Source organism: Trypanosoma rangeli (genome assembly GCF_003719475.1).
Source record: "Trypanosoma rangeli strain AM80 chromosome Unknown Tra_15.4_contig_00057, whole genome shotgun sequence".
NCBI lineage: Eukaryota > Euglenozoa > Kinetoplastea > Trypanosomatida > Trypanosomatidae > Trypanosoma > Trypanosoma rangeli.
In genome coordinates this window covers 1-20,461 of record NW_021705802.1, presented here as the reverse complement: position 1 = coordinate 20,461, position 20,461 = coordinate 1, and the positions used below count along the sequence as shown (strand labels likewise).

At 49.8% G+C, this 20,461-nt stretch overlaps 11 protein-coding genes across 11 annotated transcripts, besides 14 other annotated features; 1 reads left to right on the top strand and 10 right to left on the bottom strand.

The window, feature by feature from the left end:
• Nucleotides 1-25: 25 nt before the first annotated feature.
• Nucleotides 26-376, bottom strand: TraAM80_02484 (gamma carbonic dehydratase; the record flags this gene model as incomplete). Its single annotated transcript, XM_029379485.1, has 1 exon — nt 26-376. The coding sequence occupies one exon, from the start codon at nt 374-376 to the stop codon at nt 26-28; it is 351 nt and encodes a 116-aa protein (XP_029240638.1).
• Nucleotides 377-415: 39 nt separating this feature from the next.
• Nucleotides 416-781, top strand: TraAM80_02483 (uncharacterized protein; the record flags this gene model as incomplete). Its single annotated transcript, XM_029379484.1, has 1 exon — nt 416-781. The coding sequence occupies one exon, from the start codon at nt 416-418 to the stop codon at nt 779-781; it is 366 nt and encodes a 121-aa protein (XP_029240637.1).
• Nucleotides 782-801: 20 nt separating this feature from the next.
• Nucleotides 802-822: a microsatellite.
• Nucleotides 823-1,054: 232 nt separating this feature from the next.
• Nucleotides 1,055-1,087: a microsatellite.
• A 167-nt stretch (nt 1,088-1,254) lies between these two features.
• On the bottom strand, nt 1,255-2,082 carry TraAM80_02482 (uncharacterized protein; the record flags this gene model as incomplete). The annotated part of the gene is made up of 1 exon (XM_029379483.1): nt 1,255-2,082. The coding sequence occupies one exon, from the start codon at nt 2,080-2,082 to the stop codon at nt 1,255-1,257; it is 828 nt and encodes a 275-aa protein (XP_029240636.1).
• A 192-nt stretch (nt 2,083-2,274) lies between these two features.
• TraAM80_02481 (uncharacterized protein) lies at nt 2,275-2,724 on the bottom strand (the record flags this gene model as incomplete). Its single annotated transcript, XM_029379482.1, has 1 exon — nt 2,275-2,724. The coding sequence occupies one exon, from the start codon at nt 2,722-2,724 to the stop codon at nt 2,275-2,277; it is 450 nt and encodes a 149-aa protein (XP_029240635.1).
• A 700-nt stretch (nt 2,725-3,424) lies between these two features.
• TraAM80_02480 (phosphatidylinositol glycan, class H) lies at nt 3,425-4,348 on the bottom strand (the record flags this gene model as incomplete). Its single annotated transcript, XM_029379481.1, has 1 exon — nt 3,425-4,348. The coding sequence occupies one exon, from the start codon at nt 4,346-4,348 to the stop codon at nt 3,425-3,427; it is 924 nt and encodes a 307-aa protein (XP_029240634.1).
• Nucleotides 4,349-4,754: 406 nt separating this feature from the next.
• Nucleotides 4,755-4,787: a microsatellite.
• A 53-nt stretch (nt 4,788-4,840) lies between these two features.
• On the bottom strand, nt 4,841-8,227 carry TraAM80_02479 (putative DNA repair protein; the record flags this gene model as incomplete). The annotated part of the gene is made up of 1 exon (XM_029379480.1): nt 4,841-8,227. The coding sequence occupies one exon, from the start codon at nt 8,225-8,227 to the stop codon at nt 4,841-4,843; it is 3,387 nt and encodes a 1,128-aa protein (XP_029240633.1).
• Nucleotides 8,228-8,356: 129 nt separating this feature from the next.
• Nucleotides 8,357-8,385: a microsatellite.
• A 213-nt stretch (nt 8,386-8,598) lies between these two features.
• Nucleotides 8,599-10,086, bottom strand: TraAM80_02478 (uncharacterized protein; the record flags this gene model as incomplete). The annotated part of the gene is made up of 1 exon (XM_029379479.1): nt 8,599-10,086. One exon carries the CDS (start codon nt 10,084-10,086, stop codon nt 8,599-8,601), a length of 1,488 nt encoding a protein of 495 aa, XP_029240632.1.
• A 173-nt stretch (nt 10,087-10,259) lies between these two features.
• Nucleotides 10,260-10,350: a microsatellite.
• Nucleotides 10,351-10,455: 105 nt separating this feature from the next.
• TraAM80_02477 (uncharacterized protein) lies at nt 10,456-12,828 on the bottom strand (the record flags this gene model as incomplete). The annotated part of the gene is made up of 1 exon (XM_029379478.1): nt 10,456-12,828. The coding sequence occupies one exon, from the start codon at nt 12,826-12,828 to the stop codon at nt 10,456-10,458; it is 2,373 nt and encodes a 790-aa protein (XP_029240631.1).
• A 395-nt stretch (nt 12,829-13,223) lies between these two features.
• On the bottom strand, nt 13,224-14,009 carry TraAM80_02476 (uncharacterized protein; the record flags this gene model as incomplete). Its single annotated transcript, XM_029379477.1, has 1 exon — nt 13,224-14,009. One exon carries the CDS (start codon nt 14,007-14,009, stop codon nt 13,224-13,226), a length of 786 nt encoding a protein of 261 aa, XP_029240630.1.
• A 375-nt stretch (nt 14,010-14,384) lies between these two features.
• On the bottom strand, nt 14,385-15,704 carry TraAM80_02475 (uncharacterized protein; the record flags this gene model as incomplete). The annotated part of the gene is made up of 1 exon (XM_029379476.1): nt 14,385-15,704. The coding sequence occupies one exon, from the start codon at nt 15,702-15,704 to the stop codon at nt 14,385-14,387; it is 1,320 nt and encodes a 439-aa protein (XP_029240629.1).
• Nucleotides 15,705-15,737: a microsatellite.
• A 160-nt stretch (nt 15,738-15,897) lies between these two features.
• Nucleotides 15,898-15,925: a microsatellite.
• A 521-nt stretch (nt 15,926-16,446) lies between these two features.
• Nucleotides 16,447-16,489: a microsatellite.
• A 462-nt stretch (nt 16,490-16,951) lies between these two features.
• Nucleotides 16,952-16,977: a microsatellite.
• A 131-nt stretch (nt 16,978-17,108) lies between these two features.
• Nucleotides 17,109-17,146: a microsatellite.
• Nucleotides 17,147-17,525: 379 nt separating this feature from the next.
• Nucleotides 17,526-17,550: a microsatellite.
• Nucleotides 17,551-17,699: 149 nt separating this feature from the next.
• Nucleotides 17,700-17,746: a microsatellite.
• A 478-nt stretch (nt 17,747-18,224) lies between these two features.
• Nucleotides 18,225-18,251: a microsatellite.
• Nucleotides 18,252-18,352: 101 nt separating this feature from the next.
• On the bottom strand, nt 18,353-19,693 carry TraAM80_02474 (dual-specificity protein phosphatase; the record flags this gene model as incomplete). The annotated part of the gene is made up of 1 exon (XM_029379475.1): nt 18,353-19,693. One exon carries the CDS (start codon nt 19,691-19,693, stop codon nt 18,353-18,355), a length of 1,341 nt encoding a protein of 446 aa, XP_029240628.1.
• A 708-nt stretch (nt 19,694-20,401) lies between these two features.
• Nucleotides 20,402-20,447: a microsatellite.
• Nucleotides 20,448-20,461: the final 14 nt, after the last annotated feature.

Genomic DNA, 20,461 nt, shown 5'->3' with positions numbered 1-20,461 from the left:
CCGTACGCAGCCACTCCACACCCGACTACTCTGTGTGGTGCATATGGTCGTGTATCGCCCGAACGTGCTCCTTAGCCACTTTCACCTGTTCGTGTACAATGTGTGCCACCTCGCTCGCCTGTTCTTGGCGAACCTCCGCTATCTTCTGGGCCGGGTTTCCCGGCCACAATTCCCAGGCGTGGATACGTGTGTCCTTCGGCACGTGTGATCCCGCCGCAACAGTGGCGCCATTTTCAACAACCGCGCCAAGTGCAACCGACACACCCGGTCCAAGATACACTCCGTCTCCAATGTTGCAGCACTCCAGTGTGGTGCCAACGCCAACATAAACGCCGTTTCCGACGCGTACTTGAGCTAAGAAGGAGGCACGGTCCATTGCAATGGTGTGATCACCCAAGGCCGTTTACTCCCGCACATGGTAGTTACGAATAACGACATTCTAGAAAATGCACGTGTCATGGCCAAGAACAACGTTTCCACTAACAAAGGCGCGCGGCGCAATGAAGGCACAGCCCTGCGTCCATGGAAGCATCCCACGGTAGGCGCGGACGTTCTGGTGATACATGACAGGGTACATGTGACGGTTTGTCTGCAGGTAATGCGCCATGATCGCAAGCCGAGCCCCCACGTCCTTCATCATAAATCCAAGATAGGGCACAAGGCCAGGCACAATGTTTGCAGGCATGCCGGTTTCGTAACAAATAAATTGACACCAGAGAAACTAACTGGCACACAGCGCGAGTGCGGGATGCACGTTGATCCCTCCTTTTGTTGCGATTAGCAGTAACACCCCCCCCCCCCAAAAAAAAAAAAAAAAAAAAAGTTAATCTGAGACCAATGCGGCTCCGACGCAAAAAAAAAGAGAGATAAAGCTTACTCGAGCGTGATGGACGTGTGACGTTACTGATGCCAGCGCAGTCAGTGCAATTAGTTACTATGAACAACAACAACAAAAAAAAGTATGCATTTATCAATGCAGGTGAAAGGAAGTCCACAGTCACCTTTTCCCCATCGCAGCAAATTCAAACAAGATTGCAGCATTAAGTAAAAGGCGAACAAACAAACATACACAAAAAAAAAAAGAACACTCAGCCACATCCACTGCCAACAGTATCGCCACCACGCAGGAAATGGGAACAGAGACAAAAATTAAAACGTACAAGCTGGGAGAAACAGCCACAGTTGCATCGTTATCCAAAGTAAAAAACCCAAAAACCAGAGAGAATTACATAAAAAACGGCAGGAAACAACCTCTCACCTCGAGGTCTCTGCCCGAAGGGAATTCAAAAAGATCCGCAAGGACTCCAGTTCCGAGACAGCACTCCGCATTGACGCTATGGCTAAATGGCAATCCTGACGTTTTTTGTCTTCCATGGAAGAAACATGCTTATCATCACCTTTGCTGTCTCCAATAGGTGTGTTATTGCTCTTCTTCACCTCGTCCGAGTCCTCTTCCGGTTCCACTGGCATCTCTACTTGGGAAGGAGGAGAAACAACGGTGTGTGTCGCTGACGACGATGATGACGATATCAGCGATGAAACAGACTGACTCTGGCAACGTGGCGCACCCGTAGACGGCTTCTGGAAACGAGACACCACAGTTGACACCTTCACTTCATTTGAACGTAATGCATATTGCAGTGCCTCGTTCAGTCGCACCATGCCGTTCAGGGCTGACTGCAGCTGCAGCACCTGCTCCACGAGCAGTTTCCTCTCCTGCTGTACGCGGGCTACCTCCGTCTCCTGCAGCACAGTGTTGGAATAAACGGCAGAGCACCGCGCATGGACTGCCCGCCGAAGTTCAACAAGCTCCTCCTCTAGCTCCGCCCGCCGTGCCGCCTCCCTCTTTGCAAGGGCGTCTAACTGCTGCAGCTGTTCGTTCTTGGCCTTTACCTCCGCCTCTAGTCGCTCACCTTTTAAGATGAGATAGTGCTGTCCCTCTTCCAAAAGACGATTGGCTGCCGTCAACTGCATGGAAGTGTACCGTTCCCGCCCAATTACTTGACGGTAAGGACATAGCGCATTCGAGCAAAACACGTCTGGGAAATCAGATACGCCACATGGCGACGCACCCTGCTGCATCACCTCCCCTCCCCCACCTCTCCTTCTCCCTGATGAGAGAAGAAAGAAACACAGGATGAGTGGCAGTGACACACAGCGCGCAACACGAACAGAGTAGCAATACCATGAAGACAAATGTAATGCAAAAGCACCAAGACAGAACAAGAAGAAATCACGCATAAAAGTAACCTCCAAAGACGCCATCCTTTAGTTCTATTTATGAACGCTAATTAATTTCTTTTCCACAGCACCCCAATGCCCCCCACACGATCGTGCCAAACGTCCTTCAGTTTTGGTTTCCACTGAAGGTGCCTTGGGCACACCACGACTCCGCTTGCCGCTCGCACGACGTGTATGCAGAGGGTCACTCAGAGGGGAAATGGCGCCACGCAGCAGTGGGAACGTTGCTGCGCAGAATGCTAGCTGCGTTGCATATAACGGGTACGTCAACGCATTGGCGACAAGATAGTTCAGCAACAAGCGTGGGGAGAGGCGCACCCCGGCAACAATGGGCCCTACCTCTAACCATCGTTCCAAATCCACGAGCGAATCCAGGTGAAAAAAAATTAACCAAGTAACCACATCGCCTGTAGAGAAAAGGTCGCTATGTAGCGCATAGAGCACAGCGGGGGTCACCGACTCACCAGAGACGTAAAGGTACATGGCGAAGCCCACACCCCAGTCCTGGACGACACGATAAAAACGACTTCAGCTCATTGTTGGCCCCAACCCAGCTGTTTTTGAGGCATGTGTTGCAACTTTTTGAGGCTGTGCCACTTTACCTCCTACACGTGGAGCAGAGAACGGCCGCCTTACACGGTTAGCAGCTCTCGCCGCAGGAGCAGCGGTGCGTGATGACGCGGCAAAGCGACGTGCAACACTGGGGGGACCATAAAAAGTGATGTCGCTACTGATGATAATCCTACTAGCCGCATCGGCGCTACTCCTATAAACGGTGCACGCACGGGATGCGAGCGCATTCAAAACGGAAACAAAAGACAAGAATTAAATAAAAGAACAAAAAACAAAAAAAAACAACAAAAAAAAACGGCGAGGTGATGCGCTCCAAAAGAAAAGGAGAAAAAGAACTGAGATAGCAATGCAACACGTACAGGCACTCTTAAATAATAATGCAACCCTCTATCTTAATAACCGAAAAATATACGTACATCTATATGCACGCGTATGTATGCGATCAGCCAGTCGACCAACCAACAAATAGGGGAGTGATAGATCCAGAGTTAAACCCAGCAACAGCATTACTTGCATACAACCAAATAAAGCACGTAATGAAACGAAGGAGCCAAAAAAACTAATAGTAAAAACTGCAAGTTACACATTCTTATTTTTCAGACAATTTCCTTCACACCGTATCAATGCTGTCCAACAGATGTGTCTCCTCGGAGTTACCCAGTCGCAGCTGTAAGCTTGTAACCGCAAAAGAGTCGCCATTTACGTGCTCCGTAACATCACTATCGTCATCTGTGCCCTTAAAATCACATTCAACAGTGTCATCAAGCCGAGATGACGTCATCCATTCCAGTTCAGCCAGCGTCGTACCCTCCTCAGGCTCCTCGTAAAGAATATGCCTCAAACCACAGAGAACAAGACGCAGCACTGCCAGTCGGGGTAGTGTATCCTCAAAGAGGACTAAACGTGCCGCCTCATTCTCTACCGTCGCAGAAAGAAAGAATATAACTTGGCACCGGAAGAAAGCATCATGGATAATAAGGGAACGAATAAGCTTAAGCTCTACAAATCGCTGTGACAAAATCCACCCAAACACGTTGTAACTAGTAAGCTGCATGCCAAGTCCTCGAATCGCCATCACTTCTTCTGTATGCGCACGCCGCAAACCAACAGCAATGCGCCACGCAGACACTACGCAACATAACACCACAAGAATCAAACGTGGCGACGACAAAGTTGGGCTCCAATTTCCCATTAACAAGGGAACTACAGGACTGTCGCTGCTGCCGATATCACCAAGCGCAAAAGATACATCATTCACGCCCCGCAGGGGAACAATAAAACGTGGTAGTGAAAGCACTGCTGAAAAAATGAGCAACACCAGCAGCATTATTTCGTTGACGGACAAAATACGCAAAATAATCAGCGAGTTTCTTCCAAATGGGTTGCGCTGACGGACGCTGTAGGAACGAAAGCAGTCGTTGTAATCTGTCTGCAGTACATCCACCACCACGTTGGTGCTGGTGATGTGGCTCTCCAGCACGACCTTCGGTAAAACATCCGTAGGAGGCACTGCGTTCTTCTCCACGCCGCCCATTGATTCGGCGACAGGCAGCGAGCTTCCACAGATGCTTCACGCAGGAATATGTGCAGGTAATATCGTGACAAAATACAGTCTGGGAGAACTTGCGGTATACAGTTTGGTGTGTGCGTATGCTTACCCGTTTGCCGTGCCCCCCCCCCCGCCACTACACTGTATTCTCGCAAAAGTGATGTACACCCCCCACCTCGCAACCCCGCATCAACAACAAGAAAAAGAAAGGGGAAAAGAAGGACAGCAGCAAAGATTAACAAAGGGCAAAGGACTTATATCCTTTGTGCATAAAATTCATTTCGTCCACAGCTAAGCAATAAGAGGCAAATGCAAAGGAAAAAAACAACAACAACAATAATATGTATTTTGTTGTTCTTGTCGAGAATGTTGGAAAAAGAAAAAGAAGGGTTATATATATATATATATATATATATATATATATTGGCTGCTTGAATAAGCGCATGTATGCACGCATACATGCCTCTGTACCTATGCCTACAGAGCCTTAGCCACAAGATCACCGTGCAAGAAGCTGTAGAGCCGTTTGGCGTTCTCTTCACCCATGGCTCCCACGAGTGCAGACTCGTCAATAGTGGCAAGCCCCACCAGTGAGCCGCAAACTGCCATGACCTGCGCCGTGTTGCCAGGTGTGATACCCGGGAAACATGACAAGACGCGGGCCGCAAGATGCGCCGTCTCCTTCTCCATGGCGGTATCGTGCGGATCGATGTTTGCTCGCGTAAGTGACGGTGCACTTGGATCCATCCCCTCCCGTGCGCATGTGCGTTTCATCTCATGTATGATAGCCGCCGACTGTGTCGCATCGCGTGACCACAACACCTGAACGCGTGGAAAGGCAGCAAAGAGACGCGCAACCCGTGCGAACAACCCACCACTTTCAGCCGCAGGCGAAGGTGATGATGTGAATGAGGATGAAAATGACAGACGAAACGGCGCACCACAATCAAATTCAACAAGACACAATGGAAACTCGTAGCGCCTAGAAAGCGCTGCGAGCTGCGTGTAGATGCGACCGGAAAGCAACGATTGAATAAAGTCCGGAGCACTCTTGCGTTCCAGCGCGTACGATGGTGACAACACATAATCGGCTGTCGTGAGCGTTAAGGGAACAAGTTCAATACCGCGACGGTATAACGCGTACGGTAACAAGGATCGAAACTCCCGCTCATCAAACACAACAAGTGGAGCTTCAGCAGCGGCCCTAGTCGTTGAAGACCCACACGCTATGGATGCTCGCACGACACAGTTCTCCTCGCTGCAAAGGCCTGAGATGCCGCCTTGTCTTCGGCCCAGGTTATGGTCGTGAATTAACCCCGACTCAAGGTTATCCTGCACTACACGCAGCGTACTTCGGTCTGCTAGGAGTGATCCTGTCAGAGTCGCCTTGGCATGTGCCAAGGCCTTAAAGGCCTCACGCTCCTCCTCTACAACCCGATCAGTAAGCGACGAGTCATGCAGCTGCTCTACCAGCACCTGTACGCGCAACTCACGCAGACGCTCGGGCCGTAGTGCATCCTGGGCCATCTCCAACAAGCGAAGGAAGCGAAGGTGCTGTTCCACCACAAGAAGTCGTGTGGGTAACGTGAATGCGTTATGCGAACCCTCCAGCATAGTAATCAATTCAGATGCACACAGCAATGATCCATCCACCACTGCCACTTGCAGAAAAACCGACGACGCGTCACCATCAGCGCAAGTTGCACGCAACAGTGCGATGCCACTGCCTACACACTCAAGACTCAACGGACCAGACTGGCAACTCCCCTGCTCTTGTTGTCGCTCTTCTGACGGTGGTGTAAGTGGGGCTTGGCTCAGAAGCAATTGATGCAATGAGATGTTGTCTGCATTGTGATTCCCCTTGTTGGAATTTGAGGGGTTAATACTCACCGTGCTGCCCTGGGAAAAAAGAAAGCTTGGCGACTGCGATGGCGCACTCATCCCTCTTTTCTCTACTTGAGCTCCATCCTCACTTGCGCCGTCCTCATCCTCATCCCTGTCCTTCCCTTCTTCTTCGATGACGTCATCATTGCCGGCAAGAAACCAGGTTCGCAAGTTTACACCTGTTGATTTCTCCGTTACGGGGCCCTCCGCACATCGGCGTATGTCAGCACCGTGCTTCGCTTGGTAAGCCGCAACAAAGCCGTTCAACTCAAACGTCTGAAAATCCTCTAGCAAGTGCGTCAGACGACATACATAGCGACGAAGCGCACGCTCTCCAAAGACAATGAGTAAAAACACAGGATTCATCAGATCTTTAGCTATTCCTCTGCGCCGTGCATCCCGGCACCACCCCTGTATGACGCGGTTTGCATACTCCATACATGGATCGACCTCGTCACTACGCGGTAGGAGCAAACGCTGCGGTGTCTCCGGTTCTACACACACCACTTCCTCGTCGTCACTTGACGTCTCCGCGCTTTCCACAACAAGATGAGACCCATCGGTGTAAGTGTCATTACCATTTTTCTGATGGACAATGTTATTCTTCGTCACAAGTCGCGTTTCTACCGTACCGACGCGGTGAATAGCTAGCGTGACGATTGAGCTAAAGTGTTGCGACAACGTCCAGGGTGCATCGGGTGGCTGAACCGTGAATGCCCTTGCTGAGCTTACATCGCGTGTGTAGCGTGCAGTGCGTGCAACCAGTGACGCCTCCAGTGCAAATAACCACGCAAACGGCGAGATGCGTCGCACATCGCGCCGCAGTCCACGAACGTCCAGTAGGCTCTCAACAAGTCTGCTAAATGGCCACAAGGGTCCATTTGCACGTAAGGCATGATCCAAGTCGTCATCCAGACTGACATCCACCACATCCAGAGCATCTTCCTCACAAATGCATCCAAAGCGAATGACGGTGGGATCCGAGGGCACAACCCAAGGCTTTCGCACATAACGAGGTGGCTGCTTTTCCAACCGTGGTCGACGCGAGATAGGCTGCAGGCGCAAATATGGATCACCCGCGTCACGATCAGCACTAGTTGTATGGACATTCCGGCTGCTATGACTGTGGCCGTGGTCGCTGATCTGACCCAGACGCGTCTCCAGAGCGTGCAGCTCTCCAATCACTTCCTTCAAGACCTGACGGAGCATCCCGTCAAGTGCGGTGGTGCTCGGCGAAGCGCCCACCGCAACGCGTTCCACCTTCAAGGGCCGCTCCTTTGCAAGCTCTTCAAAGTGGCGCATCACGTTGAGTCGAAAGCGTGGAAACAGTTGTACGTCGTCGACATGTAATTTTGTTAGAAACGGTTCCTGACCAATGCGCCGTCGCTGCAGCAGATAGCGTACAAAGCAGGGGTTATCTGAAAGAATAATAAAAGGTGGATGGCGCCGACGTGACAGGAGTTGCATAGCCCCACCACAACCACCTCGAAGGAGAATTTCCGCACAAAAGGCGATGCTTGGCACAACACTATCAGACCGCTTTGGGCCTCCATAGGGCAGCAACACGATGGCGATACCCACAAGTTCACGTGAAAGCCGTCTGTGGAGCAGATCAGCACATAGCATGCGGCTGCTCAAGACCACCACACCGCCGCCTTGATAATAGGTGCAGCGGATACGGGTGGAGGTCCCCTCCTCGGCCACATGCACCTGCAAACTTTCACCGTCTATCTTGTTAAGAGAAGACCTGAGGGCTGAGGCCACTCGCGAAAGTGTCCCACTCCTTGTGCCATCAGGTAGCACAACACATGAGATGCAGGCATGCAATGATGACAAACCTGCGAGGGCGCAGCGGATGAGACGTGAGACAATGCCCTCAACGTCAAAGCCAATACTCACAACGCATAACTGTGCGTTAATGTCATCCATGTCCTGACCTGCGCAGCATTCTGCAATCTGACTAGCTATGGTGGGCAACATCCCCCTCCAAGGCATCCGAAACCATCGGAGATTCACCCAGTCCAGGAAGAAGAGAAATAATAATAATAAAGCAATATTATTTTCCAAATAGATTGACACACGCAGAGAGTGGTAAAGAGGTATATGAGAAAATAAATGCATAAATAATAATAAACAAAACAACCATTTATACATGAACCCGCCATACAGAGACGCCGGCAGAGTCAACTGTGAAGAGGCGATACTGCAAACCAAATACACTGATACATATATGCCATCAATCAATTCCAACAAGAACGTAGCAACCCGCCCACCAATATTTATGTCTAACGCAAAAGTGGCATATATACAATAATTATTATTGTTATTAATTGAGGTACCCTCTTACTTCTTCATAACAGATTTCTTACACGAAGTATGACATACTCAAACTCAGCATAGTTTAACAGCATATCCTCCTCTTGAATAGGTACTTTGCGCAGCAGTTGTGGCTCCATACGGCCAACTTGAATACATAAATCTCGCTGCACCTCGCCAAGCTTCTGAAAGGACAAGGTCTGCCCATACGAATCCCAGCTAAAAATCAGATATCGAACTTCTTTCCACGGCACAAGACCCGAAGATGTGGGGTCAAGTTCCCGGAACCACTGTAGGATAAGAGGGTCTGCGTAGAGAGCCTCCTTTAACAAAGGGGCAATAAACACAATATGCCGCCGTGTGATGGTGAGGGATTGATTCGGGGCGTGTTCCAAAATAACACTATACTCCTCTCCACCAAGACACTCAATAATGACAGCTGGCAGCTGCTTATGCAGTGCGACGGTCACCTTATCCCGAACGCTGCAGTGCTCTGCCTCCGAGTCATCTAGGAGATGAATATCATTATGAAGCACACGTTCATCAATACCCCCATCACCTTCATACTCCAAGGTGTATGTTACATCGTAATGCACGGCAAGAACGCGGGCAACGCACAGCGACCCGTCCAAGCAAAAACGTCGTGCTAATACTCGTGAACCAACGCGAAGTGGGGGAATGGGATCATGCAAAGCTAATTGTGGTGGCAGTTGCAAGTCCTTCAGAGACCACAATTCCATGCCTTTATGTACATCATCATTGCCCTCACTTCCGCTCTCACTAGCATTTTCGTCTGAGTCCACACGACCCTGACGGAATGAATCCTTCTTGCCATCGCGGACGGTTGCCTTTTTACATTTTTCCGACCAACGCTTCACAGTCTCCATAAACTCCTTTGTACCTTCCGTGACGGATACGGAGGAGCTCAGTCTGGTAACCGCATCGACAACCTCCTTACGAACGCTCTTGCGATCGGCACCTTCTGGGACAAGTTGTAGCGGTGCACCGGTTGCGTATGGACGCACTACAAACAGTCCACTAGAATTGACGCCAACAACCAGACCCCGATTCGTGTGTCGTCCAGTTACACCAAAGACCGAGGAAGGACTCTCGATGCCAAACGGTAACACGTCAAACAGGTGAAAGTATTGCTGCTGCAGAGGCCTCTTCGTGGCGTGGCATTCGTAGTACACATTGTCGTTGAGTACAGACTCAAGCAACGCATACGAATTGCCGCTGCTCTCAGACGCTGGAGGCAGAAGACCACTCATGACAGAGATGGCAGAGAAACGTCGTGGTGACTGAAAGCTGGAGGTCACTTGTGAGGCGGACGTTGGCGGACTCCGGCCAACCGCACCCTGCGAGCGGGAACTGGCCGTGTCGCACAACAACTCATTTTCATCAATGCACCGCTCCACAATAACGGCATCCACGAGAAGTCCCACACTTGTGACTACAGCCGCATGCATGGGCAAACGTTCCTCCCCCGGGCGCAGACAATCACGCCACTTTCTAATATTCATGACGCAACGAGTGAAACCGACACATTTTGTATTTCATGAAAGAAACACGCACATGCGGATAGATAGATAAATAGAGGGAGAAAGGGAGCAACGTAAACACAGCAAGACGGACAAGCAAAACAATACGAGGGATAATAATAATAATATCTGACAGAAGGGAAAAAATTAAAAGGAAAAAAACAAACAAACAAACAAGCAAAAACCGCCAACGCAAAAAACAATAAGAAAAATAAACAAGTAAATAACCGCACAAAAAAAAAAACAGGGGGAAGACGCCAACAGAGTCTACTGACAGTCAACCTTGTGCGAGATTATTATTATTTTTTGTTGTTGCGTTGCTTTTTCCTCGCTATGTACACATGTGATGTGTTACTCCTTTACTGATTCTTCGGAGACGGTGTAGCATGCTTGGCTCAACTCTTCCCTAATGATTGGGTGTGAAACACGTGCAGGCTCAGGTGTCGTTTCCGTTACATTCGTTACTGTGGACTTGGGCTGCCGTGTGAGGTGAACCATCAGAAAAGGCGCTGACCCTTGCGGCTCGGCACGGTGAACAGCTGTTTGTGTCGGTAAGTAACGACGTGCACAGTCCCCTGACGGTAAGAGGCGGGTCGACGCAATTCGCTGTAACGGTGTATGAGCCGTAGCACACCGTGGAGTCACATTCCGCACGTGTGAGACGGTGCCTGTCCTCACCAATGGTGCCCGTGCACATGACGGAGTTGTATTTCCTGACACATGTGACCTCTTTGATGTGGGAAAACGCGCTGTCAGTGAAGAAGTTGGCATCAATCGCGTTGCTTCTCGGGAAGCCAGGGGTGTACGAAAGGTGGGAGGGACACCCCTCTCTGTCAATAAGGTACGTGATGTTGATTTGCGTGCAAATCGCGGACTTGTGACACGCGAATCATTCCGCTCTAACAGACGATTATTCGCGGTGGGGTTGCGAGTCGTGAGCTTCCCCTGACAACTTTGTGTGCCACGCCGAGCGAGGGATGCCGCACTTTCATTCTTACCAGTGGCCAATACGCCTACTCCGGAGGCCAATGACCCAGATGCGAATGGACGTGGAGTAGTAACCCGTGTGGGAATAGTTGAGCGTGTCATTAAACCTCGCGAGGTATGCAGTTGAATAAAATTGCTTATAGGACGAACATTATTACTGCTTCCGCCGACCGGGGTAGCTTTCGACCGTGGATGAGGTGGTGTAGGATGCGAAGAATAATTGATGTGGTTGGCAGCAGTCACAAGATGACTCCTCGCTGCTGTCGGTGTGGTCGCCTTTGTCGTTGTTGTCATCGTTGTGGGTGTAGTGCGTCTTCTATTGTCTCCGACTGACACCCTTTGCGAAATGGAAAGTGGTGCATTCGTAGATGTGACGCGTAGCCGCGGTGGCGGATTAAAAATGCGCCTCCTCCTACTGTTAGACTCGCCTGAACCTGTGACCCCACCGTTCTTTGTGGGACGTGGTGTAACGGGGTTTGGTGAGGCAGTCCAGGTGGAGAGACGCGCTGCTGGACGGGCACCCAACTCTACAACCTCCAGCTCCCTGGCCTTCGGCTTGACAAGATTGGACAAGTTATTTGCCCCCACTCCGACATGCCGGTCTGCGTTATATTGCTCTTGCTGTGGCTGTGGGTGGCGCTCATCGTGCAGTAACAGTGCCGCCTCCTGCTCATCTAGAAATTTGGAAAACGATGGGAACCGCGGTGGTGGGCTGTCTGACCGCGACCCCGACACGCTGGGTATCGATGACACCTGTGTGTCGCTGACACGCGGAAGGTTGTCTCGGACGCCTCCATTTTGTTTAATGGCATAAATACGTGAAAATTTGTTCGCATTATCGTCTTCGTCGGCCTGTTTGTGCGGCGCAGTTATGAGACCCTGTGAGTCGCAGTGCGCTGTCGCCTTTGTTGTCACCTGTGCTTGCAACCTTTCAGCGGGAACGTCGCTTGCGTTGCCATTGTTCAACTTGTGCTCCAGCAAAGGAAACGGTCTGGGTGGGGATAATAAATGCATGTCATTAGGCGTCTGTGCACGATTCCTGTGCAGCTTTTGTTGTTGTTGTTCCTGTGGTGAGAGCGAATTGCGTCTAAAGGCTGTCTTTGCTCGTGACAGCTTATGCCCTGGCTGCTGCTGCCGCCGCTGTGGTAGTAAACGAGAAGGGGAATGCGTCACTAACGCGCGGCGCTGCGTCCCCGCCGAGCCCGTTGTGGCCACCTTTGCGCCGGGCTCCTTGGCGATCAACTGTCTTCCATTTAGTGCTTCCTGCTGTCTCACGGGAGGTTTCACAGGGGCCCCATACGGTGTCGTGCATTCAAAGGCGGCAGCGGGGAAAAAAAAACGCATGATGCGCGCCGCCTGCGGATCGCAGAACTCCACGACACTCAGTAGCAGCTGGATGCCGTGATAAGTCTTCTGGAAGAGCCAAATAAAACTTACAGGGCGCACACATAAGATGCATGTACACATTTCGGATGCTTGTGGCCGTGGTACACGACACTGCCGACACACAGGGCACCCACACCGCCAACATGTATACTTGTGCTTCACCGTACTTGCTTCAACGCGAAAATTTTCGTCACACCGCGTACACCGCTGCAGATGGAAGACCCCGCCCATCGCACTGGGACGTTGTGATGGACTAAGACCTACAGAAATTGAATTTGATCCTGTCGTCGCAATCTTAAGTTGCTTCGTATGGGGTTCACCAAGGGATTTATTCCTGTGGTAGCGCTGCATCGCCCCAATACGGAAATAAACAAATGGATACGCGTTCCCCTTGTGTATGTAAAGAAGATCACTCCCACTTGATTTTTCCCGCTGTCACTCTAAAAGCAATGCACACGGGTAAAGTCACCCCCCAACTATTCGTTGCCTTCTGTACAATGTAAATGTGTGTCTATATGTAAAGATTGACACCTCATCGACGCCAGCAACGTGCCCACAGACACAACAACAACCCCCAAAGCAACGAAGAAGGGGAAAAAAAAAGAAATAACGGCAGTACGTGTGTGCAAAAAGATTGGGCACGCACCCCGGTATTTCAGCATTAAATGCTTTCTCACAACTTATTTGCTGATTATTTAAACCAGGAAAAAAGGGTGCACGGACGTCTCTGCTCTCACTCCTCATACTTAAAACCAGTGCCCCCACATCAATGAACGACGCCCAAAACTACTACCAGGCACCACTGCAAGGCGTTCTGCTAGACCCATCAAATAACTTTGGGGTGGCCTATAAGCAGGGAGCGGCGTCACCCGCTTGCTGCGTTTCGGCGCCTGCAATTTTGGCTCCCATTTTGTGTTGCTTGTTGATGCAAACTCCGCCAAGGACAAGGCACAGGGAACGTGGAGGTAATACTTTTCCAGCTGCAATTCACTCGGTGGCCGGTTTGGTCTAACAAAGTGAAATAGTGTGAAGTAATTTCCTGGCTTACGCGTGACAGCCTCTAGTGAGGCCAACGACGCATATGACGCAACCGGAAGCCGCAAAGGTCCCTGGAGTGTGACACTGTTGCAGATAAGCCGAAGATCATCTGAGATCAATATCCGCACCGCCTTCACAGACGCAAACAAACTTTCCAGGCGACCGTAATACTGCAGTGCCGTTGGGTCCACAACGTGGTTAGCGGTAAACCCCTCGGGAGTGTCATCGCCGTCCAGCATGTACAGCATCCCAGGAAGCAGCCGCAGCCGATGCTCTGGCAGAACCTCCAGGTGTTTTTTACTAACAAGGTGGGGTACAAGTGTGGCTGCAGCGAGAGTCAGAATCTGCTCATAGTGTGGTGCCACATGCATATGAAACTCTGGAGTTTCATGGTTCAGTATCTCCCACGGTAGTTTATTGTATGACACCAAAGCTGGGTACTTGGTGTTGTAGCGAAACCGCTTCGACAGGCAGAGCGCAGACTGACTAAACATGATTCTTCCTTATTATCGTGTGCGGTAACGGTGTGTGCACAATACTCCAAGTGGATGTACACCACGGGACTCTCTCACCTGTTCATTGTCAGCAAGTGCGCAGGCCACACAATCCAAAGGATATAGTAGCCACACACACACAAAAAAAAAAAAGCAACACCCACAGCAAGAGAGAAAGAGAGGCCGGGAAACATAAACCATAATGCTAAAATAAAGGAAATTATTACTTTTATTATTATTTGCGCAAAAAATGCATCTACACTCGCTAATGCCACAGACAAATATGTAACAATACGATACCGGGGCGAAAGAGGAGGAGGAGGCAGAGCACGAGGGACTCAAGAATTATGCAGCTCGCTTTTCCAGAGTTGCGTGCTAACTATTACTGCCACTGCCATCGTCCCCACTGCTGTTAGTTTTGTCTCCTCGCTCATGCCGCGAGAGAAAATGCAGAACACGCTCATACCGCTTCAGTAACTCTGCCTGTTGGACAAATTTAGCATGTAATGCGTTCTTTTCCCCCTCCAGTTTCTTCACTTGCAGTCGAAGCTCATGGATGAAGTCGGCCTGTCGCTTCCGCTCCGCCATCAACGTGGAGTTTGGAACCTCCAAGCTACCCGTGTTCGCTGAGGGCGACGATGCTCCGGATGAAGGAACTTCTCGTGATTTCAATTCACGCAGCAGCTGAACGTTTTCTTCCGCGATGAAATTTGTCTCCTGCCAAAGGGCATCTCGCTCTGCCTCCAACCCAGTAAACCGTCGCTGGAGCTCTTCCTGCTCAACTGAAACACAATGCCCCGTCGCAGTTTGCAGATCCGACGTGTTGGAGTCCAACTGGCGCCGCCCATGAGAAACTCTCGCAGTGACCTCCATCAGACTCTTGGACACTTGGGTGCACAGTGACTGCACTGTAAGGGCATCCGGGTCTGGCTTAGTGCCACGCTTTTCCAATTCATTCAGCAGGTTTAGCAAATGCGCCAACTTCCCATCAACTCCTTCATCCATGGAAAAGCACCACCTCAACAGGAACTTGACCCATTCCAATGAGCTCTGTGCAAGACAATCCACCACAGTTGCTATCCGCTCTCTTGATGCGGCATCTGCACCCGTCTTTGGGACTCCGCCCACATCACGCCTAGCGACAGCGTCGCTGTCATTGCCATTGCTATAGCTGCTGTTGCGCGCCACTGCGTGGATGGTGGGCGTCTCCATGTGCTGCGTGCGGTGGAATGCCTCCAGTTCCGTCCTCAGATCTTCCATGAGGCTGCGCAGATGCAGCAGTTCCTCGTTCTTCTCCTGTAGCTCCCTGTCCCGCTCACGAAGCGCCGCTTCCATCTGCCGTAACTTTCCCTGCAGCTCCCCCTCCAAGTCATTCCGTTCCTCAACGGTCACCTCCAGTAATCTGTTGAGGTGCTCCACTTCATCAAGGATCGCTCTGTACTTTTCATGCGTTGCGCTGCGTGACACACACATGGTGCCACCCGATTTTTCCGACGCAGACCTCGTCACGGCATCTGCACGAATTAATCTAAGCACCTCGTCACATTCATCGTGAAACGTTCGTCGCATGGCCGTGAAGGGGGTGTTTCTCACGGAATCCCGTGAGGGAAGCGGAGGCGGCGGAGTGTACGTTGGGTAGCTGCTGACCGAGGACGACGTGGCATGCATAGCGTTGCCCGCGTCTGGCGTCATCATCACCACCACCGACACCGCCACCTCCCGCCAGCGGCGGTCTTGTGAGGGCTATATTTATGAGTATTTATGTATGCAACAAACGGCTGTAGTTGCAGCGCGCCTCAAACTCCCACAGAAAGATTTCTTTTCCAATACGGCGGGGTGAGGGAAGAGGAAAAAAAAAAAAATGGGGGAAAGAGAAAGTGAGAAATATAGAGAGAGAGAGAGAGAGAGAGAGAGAGCGTAGGCGAGTTCCCATTGTCGTGTGAGAAGGAGAAAAAGAGGACGAAGGGGAAACTCAAGAGGTGACGCTCCAACAACTTCCTTTCCTCAACTATCCCATGTTTGTTTGTTTTTTAAATATTTTTTTCTGCCGTGGACCATGCACATCCAAGCACTTCAATTACACACACGCACACTTACTCAACCCTCTGCGTGTATGCGGGTTTCATTATTTATGCCTCCGCATCAAGTGGCAGCCCTCCTCTCCTTCAGTCTGTGCAAGAAGGCACATTAGCCGTGGCCCACCAAGCTACATACAAACACACACACACATGCGTCATTGTGTGCAGCTGCCCCATGCACGTGTTGTCTTCTCCCCCCACCCCCCAATCGCATCCGCTCGCCTTCCCACTACCCCGGCACTGTTGTGTGCAGCAAGAACAAACAAACAAATAGTAACAGGAAATCAAAGACAAGCAACACACTTATCCTCGACGTCAAACTGAGGAATAGTTTTTTTTTTATCGTCTTTCGTCCAGAGAACAAAATAAATAAAGAAAAAAGAAAAACAGAAACAAAAACAACTTCAGCTTTGCCCTTCCCAGTTTTTATATTTACTTCAATCATCCGTTTTCTTCTTCTTCTTGCTGTTAGCCTCACTCACTAACCACCCCGCTCCCCTTCCAGCTTTTCACACCTTCCTTTTTTGTTTTGTTCGGTTTAATTGCTCCATATACACACACATGCTTACAATGCACGGAAGTATTCAACACCCTCCCTTCTTCGTCTGCTTCCCCGTCGCATGTTACTCCTGCCGCTATCGCACATTTGTCTCCTCCAGGTTAGATGGTAAACACAATACCATGTATATATATATATATCTAGGCAATGAGTATACATAGAAGGGGTGGAGGGAAAAAAATAGATGCATAGCACACAAGAGCATATCTAGATATATATTATGGGCCCGGCCTCACGTAAAAATATCATAGAAGCCTCAATATAGAAATGAATAGACAGACATACAAAGAGAGCAAAACCAAGAAATATATATATATATATATATATATATTCATACATCCCTTCCACACACATAGACTCGGGCAAGCACGTAAGCAAGCATACAGTATACCCTTCATGTGCTGAGGTCTATTCCATCCCAGGTTCTCCTCACCTTTAGCTGAAGGCGACAGCCACAGCGTAACACACATACACACACACATACACACGCACACGCACACGAAAGTAACAAAGTGGCAAAGTAAAGAAATGGAAAGGAATGAAGAGAGACAAGAAGAAAAACGATGAGAATCATCATTGGTAATAAGGGCAACAGCAAATAGAGAGAGAAAAAAACATGAACGTATCTACGGCTGCTTGACACGAGATACACCCACACACATAGTGTGCTTGCGTGTGTGTGTAGGTGGGTGCAAAAGAGAGAGAGAGACATCTCCAAAGAGATAAACACGCACGCACGCATGCCCACATACACACACAGAAAGAAGGGAAAAAACACACTTAACAAAAAGAAAAATAGTGGCGTGAAGGCAAAGAGTACAAACCAAAATGAAGGTTCAAACAATAAGGTGATGATAAAAACATTGGGATGCAATCACAAAAAGAAAAGAAAAAGATGAAAAGACGGCATCAAAAGATGGCTGCAATCACGCCAAAACTGTAACAGCCCTCACACACGCACCACCAGCACCACACCCGCACGAGTAGCCCAGAATAAAGAGGAAAAACATCAGTAAGTCAAGTAACCCCCCTCCTCAAAAAAGGGGGGAGATGAAAAGAGAGAAAATAATATAAACCAAAAAAAAACAAAAAACAAAGAATACAGTGACAAATGCTTCAATGGAACTAACTTTCAATGATGTATTTTTTTTGTAATTTTTGTGATTACGCTGTGTGTATATGTGAGCTACAGAGCAGGGAAAAGTGTGTCTTACCATTATTATTGTTATACCCCTTCAATGTTCTGTGTCTTTTCCCGTGGATGCATGCACAATACTGAAACGCAAATGCACATATATTTATAAGGATCACTTTATCACTGATTGTTTTCCATTTCAAAATTTAGTAATGCGCTCTACCACGCCCCGTTGCCTTTTTTTTGTCTTTTGCACATATACACGCACTCTCTCTCCCATTGCGTGTGTGTATGCACGTATTCCGTTTCTTTGTGGCACAGGACACTCACTCATGTGCGTAGGACTCCACTTCCACACATACACATATGACTAATGTAAGTACACAAGCCAAACTCACAATATCCATCGATTGATCTCACATTTTCCCTAGTTCTTCCTTGTTTATATATATATATATATATATATATATTTCACGTGCCTCGGTTTCCCTTTTGGTGCCCTCGGAATGTTTTCGCCTTTTTTTTCCGTGCTCATTATTGGCTTTCTTCATTGTTGGGCCTTATCTTTGCCTCATTCGCCTGCGCCGTCTTCCGTGCCTCCGTTCGGTGTCTCCTCCGGCGGAGTCGAGTTCTCGCCCAAGGTGTCATTGCCACCATCGCCAGAGGCGGGTGCCGCCCTCGGCGGACGGATTAGTTTGCTGGGAATCGTGAGCCGCAGCTCCTTTCCAGCAGCGACGCTGAGAGCGTTGAAAATCTCCGGCCGTTGCATGTACAAGACCTTTGCCAATCGCACACACTCTGACGCGGCAAAAAAGACGAGGCACAAAGTATTGATGTCGGCGTCGTCGCTATCACCCTCGCCGTTGGTGGTGCGACGGTGCTGGTTGCGGCGGAAGGAATGCATCACCACCTCCTGCACACAGCCAACGTGGTCCTCAAAGAATTTATGTACAACCGACGACGCCGTATCACGCGATAGGTTCCGCACCGCAAGGCCAAGTGAACTGCAGCGTCGCGTGCGCTCCTCCACATCCATAGACTCCTGATACGCCCGCAAGGCGTCAATAAAACCTAAATTTGGTTCCACAGACGGCCGACGACGGGTGACGTACTGCAACGCCTCGGCTACTGTCCAACCGTTGCGGCGGATGAGGTAGGCAAGCACGATGGTGGCGGATCGGCTCTTTCCGCGTTGGCAGTGTACCAGCACGCGGGGGCCAACACCTGTACCACCCTTGCTGGCATCATAGTACGCTTTACGCGTCTGCTCGAGGAGCATGTAGGTGGATCGGAAAAACTGCTGAATGTTTGCATCGCTTGTGTCATCCACAACAAACGGGTGGATGACAATGCCGCGATCCACAGACCAGTATTCCTCTCGCGAGACGTTGAGAATTGTCACTACATTCTCTCGACGCAAAAATTCTGCGTTGGTCGCGTCACGCACGCCCCCGATGAAAATAAAGTCCAGTATTTTTGTCGGTGGCTCACATCCCCACGACGAAAAAGACGACATTCTTTTCGCAGGGGAACAACGCGGTACATGACAGCAACTAGTCAACAACGCAGGTGAGCTGCCGTGAGCAGAAGCGTGCTGTTGCTGCCTCGCTGGTGTTTGACAGCTGTGTGTTACAAAAACACCTCTTCCCACTGCACTCTCACTGCTGTTTTTCCTATTATTATTGCTATTACTACTACTACTACTTCTGGCGTGGCTGTTGCTGCTGTTGTCAAGGCGACAAAGATCAACAATGTTCTTATCGGAGAAGCAGTGATGCCGGCGGTGGTAGCGCCGCTTTGCGCTGCCGCTCATGCCATTTGAATGATACCCGCTGCGCGCAAAGGCTGGAGGTGGGGGCGGTGGCGACGGTGACTGCAGTGCCGCCGCTGCAGTGGACTGCTGTAATTCCATTCCCCGCAGCATCTTCGTTTACGGTCGGTGTCCACTTTCTTTTATATATATATATAACTTCTCCTTGTGGATTGGCTTGTCACTGCCTCTTTTTGCCTGGCTATGTCTTCTACAAACGTGTACCCTTGTCGGCGCCGCCCGGGGCGAGGGCTTAAACACGGCGATGCAAAAAGGAATATATATTTCCTGGCGAAGGGGTTGCTGTGGCGTGTCGCGCGAACGCAGCAGCAGCAACCGCCTTGCGACGTACACACGTGTTGTGTTGCGCAAAGATGCGTATACCTTTTTGAGGTGTTAAAGAGAGAAGGAAGACGATGACTGCCGCAAGTGTCTTCCCTCCCACTATGTAGTGCTACATGCTACACGGTTGCAGCGAAGCGCCAGCCGAAATTGCGACAAACAGAGAAATAGATAGATAAATCAGATGCGAAAGTAAGAAATAAAGGCAGTACACACACACACGCCGCAGAAACAACAACAACAATAAGAAGCACAATATGTCACGACCCCCCACACCCCATGTACGTTTATGCATTCGCCGCCACATGAGAGAAGCATGTGGCGCCAAATACAATTACACATGTGAGGACCGAACCACACCAACGAGGGAACAAGGCAATATATATATATTAACAATAACAACAACAATGTTTCGCGCCCACGGCACCGACACACAACATGTCAACATTGGAACATTAACCACATGAGATATATATATGTATATATGCGTATGTATATATATATATATATATATGTGTGTGTGTGGGT